Source organism: Mauremys reevesii, linkage group 1 (genome assembly GCF_016161935.1).
Source record: "Mauremys reevesii isolate NIE-2019 linkage group 1, ASM1616193v1, whole genome shotgun sequence".
NCBI classification, from domain to species: Eukaryota; Metazoa; Chordata; order Testudines; family Geoemydidae; genus Mauremys; species Mauremys reevesii.
Genome location: NC_052623.1, coordinates 7,986,852 through 7,999,407, shown reverse-complemented (window position 1 = coordinate 7,999,407; position 12,556 = coordinate 7,986,852). Strand labels below are relative to the sequence as shown.

Below are 12,556 nucleotides of genomic sequence, written 5' to 3'. Positions count from 1 at the left end.
CCCAGTACTACACAGAGGAGCCCAGAGGAGGGTGAAACATTGACTGACGGATCTCATCTCATTGTATTTTCTGTATGATTCCCAATCTCACTCCTCCTGGATCCCAAGGTTGTGCTTAGTTTCTGTCCAGGCTTCAACTGTGAACACGGCTTCACAGAGCTATGTACCATAATGCCCATGTCCCCCTCCTGTTTTCAAACAGTTAAATTAGAACCTTCTCAGCTGTTTGAGGAATTCAAGTTTCCCGTCCAATGGGCATAAACATTGCAGTTATTGACACTGAAGTACATCTGCCATCATGTTGACCATTCACCTGGCTTGATTATCTCCCTGTGAGGACTTCTTTGGTCTTTCCTATGATCTACATAATCTGGTGCCATGTGTAAATGTTGCCACCTCACTGCTCAAGCACATTTCAAGATCGTTATTACCTATAAAATATTTACTGTACTATTTGTTATAAAGCATGTGACCCTCTCACTGTGCTTCTCTCCCTTTGCAGAGACCTGGAGCATTTCAGAGACTGATCGACGCCTCAACCACCTCATGGCAGCTTTCAACCTCACCCTCTCTGATCCTTCAACATTCATTCTAACAGGCATCCCTGGCCTGGAAGCTGCCCACATCTGGATTTCCATCCCTTTCTCTATATTCTACATTATCGGCCTGTTGGGAAATTTCATGGTTCTGTTTGTTGTGGGGAAAGAAGAAACCCTGCACAAGCCGATGTACCTGCTGCTCTGCATGCTGGCACTCACAGACATCGCCATGTCGACCTCCGTCATGCCAAAGGCACTGTGTATATTCTGGTTCAATTTGAGAGGCATTACTGTGGGTGGGTGCCTCACCCAGTTGTTCTTCCTGCATGCGGGTTCTATGACACATTCAGCCGTGCTCGTGACAATGGCCTTTGATCGCTACGTTGCCATATGTAACCCTCTGAGATACGCCACCATTCTCACCAACGCACGAATAGCTAAGCTAGGGCTACTGGGTATGATGAGAGCTGTTCTCCTTGTTCTGCCAATTCCCCTGCTCCTGAACAGACAGCCATTCTGTGCCAATCACATTATCCCTCACACGTACTGCGAGCACATGGCCGTGTCGAAAATGTCATGTGGGGATACCACAGTCAACACGACACATGGCTTGGTGTTAACGTTTGTAGTCATCGGGTTAGACCTGACGCTCATCGCCCTCTCCTACGGTCTGATCATCAGGGCCGTCCTTAGAATTTCTCAGAAGGAAGCCCACCAGAAAGCCCTCAACACCTGCACTGCCCACATCTGTGTGATGCTGACAACTTATACTCCCTTCCTCTTCACCATTCTGAGACACCGGTTTGGTCAGGGCATCTCTCCCCATGTTCACATCATCTTGGCCAACCTCTATTTCCTCCTTCCCCCCATGCTCAACCCTATCATTTATGGGGTCAAAACCAAAGAGCTCCGTGACAAAGTGGGCAAATGCCCCTGCAGAATATGATACCTGGGACCACTGACTTTAGATCTGTGTGACAAGAGGGGGAAGAATAGCTCCTCCTTAATCAAGGGTGCTGAGTCCCCGTTTGGCTGAGCTCAGCATTGTGGAAGTTCACAGTATGAGAAGTTCCTCACACTTAGCATCTTATCACTCCATCAGCAAGCACTGCTCTCCCCATTGCTGAGATCCCTCTCTCTGACCATCATCTGATCTCTTTCCACATCAACTGTCAGTCCCCACCCCTGCATGCCATGTCATGCAGCCTTTCCGTGACTTACAGACAACTGGAAGACACTGCAGCTTTCTGACACAAGGTGGACTCTGTATGAACAAGTTTCTTGATCTGTTCCATGAACTGAAGCTATATTTTCAGATAACCAAAGACAAAGAAAGAAACTACAATGCTGAGCTTCTTTATCATATATGCAGTGGTCCAATGAACCAAATTTTCCTGATTTTTCCACTTCCAATCCTTCAGGGAGCCTGGAAGATAAACCAAATGTTTCTGTAGGAAAGTGGTAATTCGGAAATCTGCTGAAGGAATTGAAGAGATTCTACTAGTACTTGTTGGTGAGAGTAATGGAACTGAATATTTTTGAGAACTGGATTGCTGTGTTAAACTATGACATCGATTTTAAGTCTAATAACTTACTGATTTTCACAGTTGATATTAGCGTCACTTTTCAGCTGAAACTTTCAAAATACACACTAACTTTTCCATTCATCGAAGAAGTCAAATGTTGGTGTTGAGATTTAATGTTGGAGTTTGTGAAACAGGTGAAACAGAAATTACCACCAAACATCCAGCAGGGCAAAGATTTTAGTGAACTTGTCTCATTTGCTCTTTCATTGCTGTCGCTCCCTTTTAGCAACGCTGCAGCTGAAAGAGAGTTTTCTCAGAGGAATTTGATAAAAACAAAACTGCACAACAAGATGCAAAAGGAACTTTTAGAAAATATTCTTCTTGCTAGTGTGTATATGCAATGATACTAAATCAATTGTGAACAGTTTACAGCAACAAAAGAAATGATTGTAGTGGTCACTGCAGATGTAGGACCCTCAGCAGAAGCATTCTACTTCTGATGTAGACAGTGAGGATGAAATATTGCCGTTTAGAGACAAACAGTAACAAATTAATTTAACACAAAATATGGGCATTGACTACTATCATTAAATACATTTAGACATAAATAAAGCACTAATGTTATTTTTGTTTTGACACTACATACGTTTTGGGCTCCTTTGGGGCTATTTTTAACACCCTCATTTTTTGTTTAAAACATCTGCCAACCCTCAATTAGGATACAAGTACCAGTATTGGGGTTTTGAATGTGAATTTGATTTTCATCTCATAGCTTCAACTCCTGCTGGGGCTTGAGCTTTTTTTTTTTTTAAATCAAATCTGTACTAGGTATCTAAAAAAATATATCATTTGTTACTTGACGAATAGACCACTGTGTTAATAAAAAAAAACCAACCTTTGTTTCAATAAATAGATTGGACTATTTTGGGTTCTTTTTCAAGTGACTTTGGGCTATGAATTCATTAGACGTCTGGCAATCAGCTTGGGCCAGAGAAGCAGCCCAGAGAGTCAGAGCTAGGCTGGAGGCAGAGCGGCAGTGCTGAGGCAGAGCTGGGGGGCTGCAGCAGACAAGAGGCAGGAGCTGGGGCAGCAGAGACCTGCTGCTCCTATGAGGAGTCAGAGTTGAGCTACAGCATGGAGCTGCGGGGACAGAGCCAGGATAGTGGATGCCGGACCAGCCACAAATAACACGGCAGCCGAGCTCAATAAGCAGCTGGGGAGATCAAAGTGGGGCCATGGGCAGAGAGCCCAGTACAGGGAGATGCTGCGAGACAGGAGGGCTTTGAAGGCTGGACATGAACCCAATGGGATGGCAGTTGCTGGGCACAAGGGTCCTGGCACCTAGACCCTGAGGGACCATGGCCACTGCCAGAGCCGGTGTCTTTCCTGTGGTATCACCACAATGGAGCCAGAGCTGGGAGAGAGGGAGACAGGAGACGTGTGAGGAACAGACTGTGAACTTTTTTAACATCCCAGAAACAACCATTTGTGGGGTTTCCTATGCCCGCAAATGAGTTCCTTGTTTCCCTTAACTTTTCCATTTGTTCCTTGTTATTCTCACAGCTGCTGTTTAATAAATTGTATGTGGTTTTAACGTCATGCAGTGATCAGCGGGTCAGGGAAGGGGCTGGTGCAGAAAGACCACCCAGAGTGGGGACACCCTAGCCGCTGTCATAAATGATCACAATAGGGGCAGGGATAGCTCAGTGGTTTAAGCATTCACCTACTAAACCCACAGTTGTGAGCTCAATCCTTGAGGGGGCCCCTTAAGGATCTGGGGCAAAATTGGTTCTGCTAGTGAAAGCAGGGGGCTGGACTTGCTGACCTTTCAAGATCCATTCCAGTTCTAGGAGATTGGTATATCTCCAATATTTCTTTCTTATTTCTAGGACTGGGGGTCAACGCCAGGGCAGCCTTTGACATGGGTGGTCCAGGCGATGGCCCAGAGTGACATACTGAAGAGGGCATGGTTTGATAAGGCTTGTGTGACCTGACCTGCCGACCAAGAGCCACTGGGCTTACGGAGGCAGGCAGGCAGCCAGCCAGGTGAGAGACATGCACCAGCAGACCCAAGCAGCAGTGTGAAAATGAAGTTTGAGGATGACACAAAGCTGGGAGGTATTGCTAGCACAGAGAAGGACCGGGATATCATACAGGAAGATCTGGATGACATTGTAAACTGGAGTAATAGTAACAGGATGAAATTTAATAGTGAAAAGTACAAGGACATGCATTTAGGGATTAATATCAAGAATTTTTGTTTAATCTGGGAACTCATCAGTTCGAAGTAACAAAGGAGGAGAAGGACCTTGGAGTATTTGTTTTTTATTTTGTTTTATTTTATTTATTTTTTTATAATTGGAGATATACCTATCTCCTAGAACTGGAAGGGACCTCAAAAGTTCATTGAGTCCAGCCCCCTGCCTTCACTAGCAGGACCGAGTACTGATTGTTGATCACAGGATAACTATGAGCCACCAATGTGATATTGCTGTGAGAAAAGCTAATGCGGTCTTTGTATGCAACAAGCGAGGTCTTTCCAGTAGAGATAAGGAGGTGTTAGTAGCATTATACAAGGCACTGGTGAGACCTCATCTGGAATAGTGTGTGCAGTTCTGGTCTCCCATGTTTCAGAAGGATGAATTCAAACTGGAACAGGTACAGAGAAGGGCTACTAGGATGATCCGAGGAATTGAAAATCTGTCATATGAAAGGAGACTCAGAGAGCTTGGCTTGTTTAGCCTGTCCAATCTATCTGTGGATTTATTTATTTGCTAGGTAATCTGCTTCCATCTGCTTGCTATCACTTATAATCACTTATAATCTAACTTTCTGTTGTGAATTTTTTTTTTTGCTTTATCAAATCCAGTGTGCCTTTTAATGAAGTGTCTGGGAAAAATCCAGCTTAGTTAATACAGGCTTGTTCCATATCCTTCCCACATTGAAGGGAGGGGGAACTCTGTCCATAAGCATACGTTGTACACATCCCTATGCACTGAAAGACAGTGTAATTGTGGGTTTATACTGCAATGGGCTGTGTGAACTGGGGGTACTGGAAAATTGGCAGGTGTCTGTTGTTTATACTTGGGTGGCTTAGGTAAGCCATTGGGTAGCTCAGTTGGGTGCGTGGCTCCATCTGCTGTTGTGTTGGGTGATAACAGGGCCTGGAGAGGTTGAATAACCAGCAAACCATTGTGAAAAAACGTGAACTGAGAAGGAGGTTAGAGGGATTCAGCAGTTCCCACGGATCCCAGACTGCATCCTGGGAGTGACAAGCCATCACATCGATACCCTCCAGAGCCCAGATGAGGCCCCTAGGACCTGTGACACAAGCATGGGGGAAGGACTGCAGCCCAAACAAAAGATCCAGATGTAGCAGTTGTTTGGTTCCTTTACCACTGTGTTCTCACCCCAGCAGGGCACATCTACCTAAAATACCAACATACTGAAATGGCCTCAGGGCAGCAAATCAGAAAAACTCTGTGGCTGTTCCCTTGTGAAACATGGGATACCATGTGAGATGAACACTGGGTAATTTAGGCCTTGGTGTGGTGAAGAAATCGCACAGTGAGTGGAGAAGTCCCATGGTACTAGTACTGATGCAGGATAACACAACCCATTTCTGCATAGATTTCTGAAAGATGAAGACAGTATTGAAATTTGATGCCTTCCTGATGCAGAAAATAAAAGAACTATTGGAATATTTTGAGCTGCCAGATAAATATCCACTTTACACCTCTCAAAGGGATACAGGCAAATACCTTTAATACTAGAATCCTGGGAGAAGAAAGCCTTTCCCATGCGCTTTGGTGCCAGTGACTTTTAAGAGGCTGATGGACTGGATATTACAACTGCATGGGCGGTATGCAGCGCTATGCTGCTCTGATCAATTGAAATGGGTTTTGGTCATGTATCTCATGGCAGCATTCACAAACAGAGCAGATGGCAGTACATTACACACAGAAAAAAAGCCATCATTAGCTGCTAAGCTGAACATTCTGCAAGATACAGTTTTCCCTGGTAATCGGAGTCCCTCCTATTGGCAAATCATTTCTTCACTCCTGGGGGGGGCTCTCAAGTTGACATTCTACTGGGTCAATTTTTCACTCTTCCTGCTGATCACAGAGATAAGGGAATTGTCAGGGAGTCCTGGCCAACCTGAGAAGTCCGCAGGGACTATAGAAGGGAATCATAAAGGTTGCTGTCCAGCCCACCGAACATCAGACACGTGAGATCGATGTGCTGATTCTCAGGGCTCTGCCTTCCTGTCACACTAAGGAGATTTCCTCTCTGTGCTGAGTGGGATTTTGGTGAGTTGCCTATTTCTGCACTGAATATAATGCAAAGGACTCCGGAAGAGTTCCAGGGTTCATGTCAAGAACCATCTGGGCAGGAATTCACCAGAACAGCGACTCAATCTGATTAGCATTGTCTGAAACACCAAGGGATTTACCTGGTAACATTGGAACTAGAAATGTACTGGAAATAGCTTAGACAAATCTTTGTTTTTAAGATCAGTTCTTTGTCTCTTACTGTGTCCTTCTATCTGTCTCAGTAGCTTCCTTTTTAGGGGTTGTGTGTTTTTTCCTCTGGTTCACTCAAATTTTCCAATTCAGTAACTTCGCTGTGCTTTTAGCAAGAATAGCCAGAGCTTCTGCAGTGAGTATCTGCAGTGAGTATTACCAGAGGGTGCACAACAAGAATGTTTTGCACAGTGGCCAGATTCTGCTCTCACATTCTGCCTTCAGTGGGTCCTTCCAGATTGACAAAGGCTTCCCTGAGAGCAAAATCAGGGCCCACATGTTCTGAAATCCCCATCTTTCATGCCCAGTCTCAGAACGCCACATAAACTGGGTGTTTCCTTCAGACTCTTCCAGCACCTAACAGAATAGCACTTTCTGTAGAAGGACCCGAAGCCAAAAGTTAAACACTAAGGGTGAAACCTTGGCTCCATTGAGATCACTCTAAGTCCACATGTAGGGACTTACATAACTGACGGCATTTACACCAACCATGAGCCTCCAGTGACTTTAACTGGAGTTGTCCTGTGGCCTCTAAGGACGGGTGAGCTTATTTGGAGCAAAGAAGAACTGAGAAGAGAGTTGTTGAAATCTCAAACTCACAGACTTAAAGGTTCAAAACAATTAGGATAGCCATTTTTTTTCAGGGAGGGAGGGAGGTCTGCTCTCGGCACGTCCCTGCATCTCTGGGTTGGAGAGTTTGTGAAGCACCAAAAGGGCCAAAAGGCAGTAAAAATAAAAGCATGTTTCTGGCTTAGGGGACACCAGGCAATGTTGGTAAACTCACCTGGAGGTCCAGGAACACACAGTGTGTGTGTGGGGAGGGGGGAGGCTTGATGGCCTGATGTGCAGTATCCAGATCACAACGGCGTGGAGCCAGTGTGAGTAAACCTTCCTGAAAATGACACACAGCTTTAACATATTGAAGCCTGTTAGAGACCCGGAGATACTTTCCTGAGGCTGCTTCTCCGAGCTGTCAATTGCAGATGTTATCCGAAAGCTGTAGTGGGGTTGCTCATGGGAGGAGGGATGGTCTTGGGCAGGGGTGTGTGTCAGATTGTAATGTTATGTGGACCACTCTAGCAGATTGTCTCTGACACCATCCCCCATCCAGACCATCCCTCCTCCCGTGAGAAACCCCACTAAAGCCTTCTGGTAAAATCAACAACTGCCAGCATGAAAAAGCAGCCTCAGGAAACTATGTATGAGTTGCTAAGGGGCAGCAATCCGTGAACAGGTGGGCAGCACTGTTGGTTGTGGGGTAGATCTGGGGGTGTACATGGACAGATGAGCAGCGATGGGGGTTGTGGAATGTACACAGGCAGGGAGGCAGTGCTGCGGTCTGTGGGGGGGCAGGCAGGGGTGCAATCCCAGAGTATACAGGGACAGGTGAGTAGCGCTGGGGGTTCTGGATGCTGGAATTAAATGTTACCTTGTGATTGTTGGTCCAGCACTGGAACTTTTCCTAGCCCCGAGTGCATTTGGGCTCAGGGAATCTTTTCCCTGGGAAGCAACAAAACTGCAGCCTGGGTGTTTCCAATTGCTGTTGTTCAATGTTATTTACATAACTTCCAGCTATTGAATTCTGTTACCCTCTATCTGGTAGCTTGAAAAGCATATTATTAAATATTTGTTGCCTGCATATATACTTACAGGCTGTTATCAAGTCACCCATTAACCATCTTTGTTTAAATAGATTGAGCTCCTTAAGTCTATCAAAATAAGGCAGGTTTTCCAATCTTTTACTTTTACTTGTGACTCTTCTCTGAAACCTCTCCAGAGTATCAACATCCATCTTTAACTGGGGACACCAGAACTACACACAGGATTTCAGCAGCTGTCACACCAGTGCCAAATACCAAGGTAAAATGACTTCCCGACTTCCCTACTCCCCTGGGTATCATCCCAGGATTACAGTCGCTCTTTTGGACACCGGGTCACACACATGGGAGCTCATGTTTAGCTAGTTTCCCCTTCATGCCACCAATTCTTGTTCAGATTCATTGCACTTCCCACGATAGTTCCCCATCGTGTTAGCATCGCCTGCATTCTTTGTTCCTACATGCAGGTATCTACATAGCTATATTAGAACACACATTGTCTGCTGCTACCCAGTTTACCAACCATTCCAGATGGCTCTGAGTCACTGACCTGTCCTCTTCATTATTTACGATCCCCCAATTCCATGTCATCTGCAAATTTAATCAATATTCAGGCATCAGAAAGGTTAGCAGCTGCGTTGCCGACACGTCTCGGCTTACACTTGTTAGTTAACACCTGTAACTTATCTCTCAGAGAAAGCTTGGTGCCTGCAAGGAAGTGTCTCACCAAAAGAAATGAGGGAAGTAACAGAGGTGCAGACCCGAAGCCCTAAATACCAAGATCCTTGTGCCATTCATGCCTATTCTGTTTAGCACAAAGTCATAATCCAGCAGCATAACGTCTGTTTCCATAAGGTAACTTGGCTCCTATCCAATATAGCAATTCCATCGTGGGTCAGACCTATGGTCCATTGTCCTCTGTCTTACAGTGACAGCCTCAGGTGCTGCAGAACAAGGTGGAAGAAACCCAGTCGTAGGTGGATGGGAGGAAAACCATCATGAGGGTGTCACCCTAATGCCCGACAGCTAGAGATTGGCTTTTACCCTGAAACATGTGGGCCTATCGGCTTTGCAAAATATTTATTTAGCTGTAACAATTGTTACTGGATAGTCTCACTATTCATGGAAATGTCCAAACCCTTCCTAATTCTTGCTTCCCTCATGGCCTCAACTACCTCAGTCTAATTAGGCAGTGAGTGAAGAAAGCATTTTATTTTTATCTGATCTGAATTTGCCACATTTCAGCTTGAATGAATATCTTCTTGATCTTGTGTTATGAGTCAGGGAGACCACATTCTCGATCTACTCTCCACAAGTCAGTAATTTCTACACTTTTCTCATATCCCTTCTTATTCATCTCCTTTCTAAGGTAAAAATACCAGTCCCAGTCCATATGAGACCCCGGCCGTTGATCATTCTCGCTGCCCTTCCCTGGACCACTCTAATTCTGCAATATCCTGTGTATGAAGGATGCCCAGTACTACACAGAAGAGCCCAGAGGAGGGTGAAACATTGACTGACTGATCTCATGACATTGTATTTTCTGTATGATTCCCAATCTCACTCCTCCTGGATCCCAAGGTTTTGCTTAGTTTCTGTCCAGGCTTCAACTGTGAGCACGGCTTCACAGAGCTGTGTACCATAATGCCAATGTCCCCCTCCTGTTTTCAAACAGTTAAATTAGAACCTTCTCAGCTGTTTGAGGAATTCAAGTTTCCCGTCCAATGGGCATGCACATTGCAGTTATTGACATTGAAGTACATCTGCCATCATGGTGACCATTCACCTGGCTTGGTTAGCTCCCTGTGAGGACTTCTCTGGACTTTCCTATGAGCTACATAATCTGGTGCCATGTGTAAATGTTGCCACCTCACTGCTCAACCGCCTTTCAAGATCGTTAATACCTATAAAATATTTACTGTACTATTTGTTATAAAGCGTGTGACCCCCTCACTGTACTTCTCTCCCTTCACAGAGACCTGGAGCATTTCAGAGCCTGATCGACGCATCAACCACCTCATGGCAGTTTTCAACCTCACCCCCTCTGAACCTTCAACATTCATCCTACCAGGCATCCCTGGCCTGGAAGCTGCCCACATCTGGATTTCCATCCCTTTCTCTATATTCTACATTATAGGACTTTTGGGAAATTTCATGGTTCTGTTTGTTGTAGGGAAAGAAGAAACCCTGCACAAGCCGATGTACCTGCTGCTCTGCATGCTGGCACTCACAGACATCGCCATACCGACCTCCGTCATGCCAAAGGCACTGTGTATATTCTGGTTCAATTTGAGAGGCATTACAGTGGCTGGCTGCCTCACCCAGATGTTCTTCCTGCATGTGGGTTCTATGACAAATTCAGCCGTGCTTGTGACAATGGCCTTTGATCGCTATGTCGCCATATGTAACCCTCTGCGGTACGCCACCATCCTAACCAACGCACGAATAGCTAAGCTAGGGCTACTGGGTATGATGAGAGCTGTTCTCCTCGCTCTGCCAGTTACCCTGCTCCTGAACAGACAGCCATTCTGTGCCAATCACATTATCCCTCACACGTACTGCGAGCACATGGCCGTGTCTATAATGTCATGTGGGGATACCACAGTCAACAGGATGTATGGCTTGGTGTTAACGTTTGTAGTCATCGGGTTAGACCTGACACTCATCGCCCTGTCCTACGGTCTGATCATCAGGGCCGTCCTTAGAATTTCTCAGAAGGAAGCCCACCAGAAAGCCCTCAACACCTGCACTGCCCACATCTGTGTGATGCTGACAACTTATACTCCCTCCCTCTTCACCGTTCTGAGACACCGGTTTGGTCAGGGCATCACTCCCCATGTTCACATCATCTTGGCCAACCTCTATTTCCTCCTTCCCCCCATGCTCAACCCTATCATTTATGGGGTCAAAACCAAAGAGCTCCGTGACAAAGTGGGCAAATGCCCCTGCAGAATATGATACCTGAGACCACTAACTTTAAACCTGTGTGACAAGAGGGGGAAGATACTAAATATATTGTGAACAGTTTACAGCAACAAAAGAAATGATTGTACTGGTCACTGCTGATGTAGGACGCTCAGCAGAAGCATTCTACTTCTGATGTAGACAGTGAGGATGAAATATTGCCGTTTAGAGAGAAACAGTAACAAATTAATTTAACACAAAATATGGGCATTGACTACTATCATTAAATACATTTAGACATAAATAATACACTAATGTTATTTTTGTTTTGACACTACATATATTTAGGGTTCCTTTGGGGCTATTTTTAACACCCTTATTTGCCATTTTTTCTTTAAAACATCTGACAACCCTCAATCATGATCCAAACTCCAGTATTGGGGTTTTGAATGTGAATTTGATTTTCATCTCACAGCTTCAACTCCTGCTGGGGCTTGAGCTTTTTTTTTTTTAAAAAATCAAATCTGTACTAGGTATCTAAAAAAATATATCATTTGTTACTTGATTAATAGACCACTGTGTTAATAAAAAAAACCCCTTTGTTTCAATAAATAGATTGGACTATTTTGGGTTCTTTTTCAAGTGATTTTGGGCTATGAATTCATTAGACGTCTGGCAACCAGCCTGGGCCAGAGAAGCAGCCCAGAGAGTCAGAGCTGGGCTGGAGGCAGAGCGGCAGTGCTGAGGCAGAGCTGGGGGGCTGCAGCAGACAAGAGGCAGGAGATGGGGCAGCAGAGACCCGCTGCTCCTATGAGGAGTCAGGGTTGAGCTACAGCATGGAGCTGCGGGGACAGAGCCAGGATAGTGGATGCCGGACATGCCACAAATAACACGGCAGCCGAGCTCAATAAGCAGCTGGGGAGATCAAGGTGGGGCCATGGATAGAGGGCTCAGCACTGGGAGATGCTGCTAGACAGGAGGGCTTGGAAGGCTGGACTCAGAAGGGGGGACATGAACCCAATGGGATGGCAGATGCTGGGCACAAGGGTCCTGGCATCTAGACACTGAGGGACCATGGCCACTGCCAGAGCCGGTGTCTTTCCTGTGGTATCACCACAATGGAGCCAGGGCTGGGAGAGAGGGAGACCTGGGACGTGTGAGGAACAGACTGTGAACTTTTTTAACATCCCAGAAACAGCCATTTGTGGGGTTTCCCTTAACTTTTCCATTTGTTCCTTGTTATTCTTACAGCTGCTGTTTAATAAATTGTATGTGGTTTTAACGTCATGCAGCGATCAGCGGGTCAGGGAAGGGGCTGGTGCAGAAAGACCACCCAGAGTGGGGACACCTTAGCTGCTGTCATAAATGATCACAATAGGGGCAGGGATAGCTCAGTGGTTTAAGCATTCACCTGCTAAACCCAGGGATGTGAGCTCAATCCTTGAGGGGGCCCCTTAGGGTTCTGG

At 45.6% G+C, this 12,556-nt stretch overlaps 2 protein-coding genes across 2 annotated transcripts; both read left to right on the top strand.

Moving 5' to 3' along the window:
- Positions 1 to 546: 546 nt before the first annotated feature.
- On the top strand, positions 547 to 1,485 carry LOC120394618 (putative olfactory receptor 52P1). The gene has a single exon (XM_039518887.1). The coding sequence runs from the start codon at positions 547 to 549 to the stop codon at positions 1,483 to 1,485; it is 939 nt and encodes a 312-aa protein (XP_039374821.1).
- Positions 1,486 to 10,205: 8,720 nt separating this feature from the next.
- Positions 10,206 to 11,144, top strand: LOC120395361 (putative olfactory receptor 52P1). Its single transcript, XM_039519709.1, has one exon. The coding sequence runs from the start codon at positions 10,206 to 10,208 to the stop codon at positions 11,142 to 11,144; it is 939 nt and encodes a 312-aa protein (XP_039375643.1).
- Positions 11,145 to 12,556: the final 1,412 nt, after the last annotated feature.

Coding starts and splice junctions, on each gene's coding strand:
- LOC120394618 (XM_039518887.1), top strand. CDS start 547: ATGGCAGCTTTCAACCTCACCCTCTCTGATCCTTCAACATTCATTCTA.
- LOC120395361 (XM_039519709.1), top strand. CDS start 10,206: ATGGCAGTTTTCAACCTCACCCCCTCTGAACCTTCAACATTCATCCTA.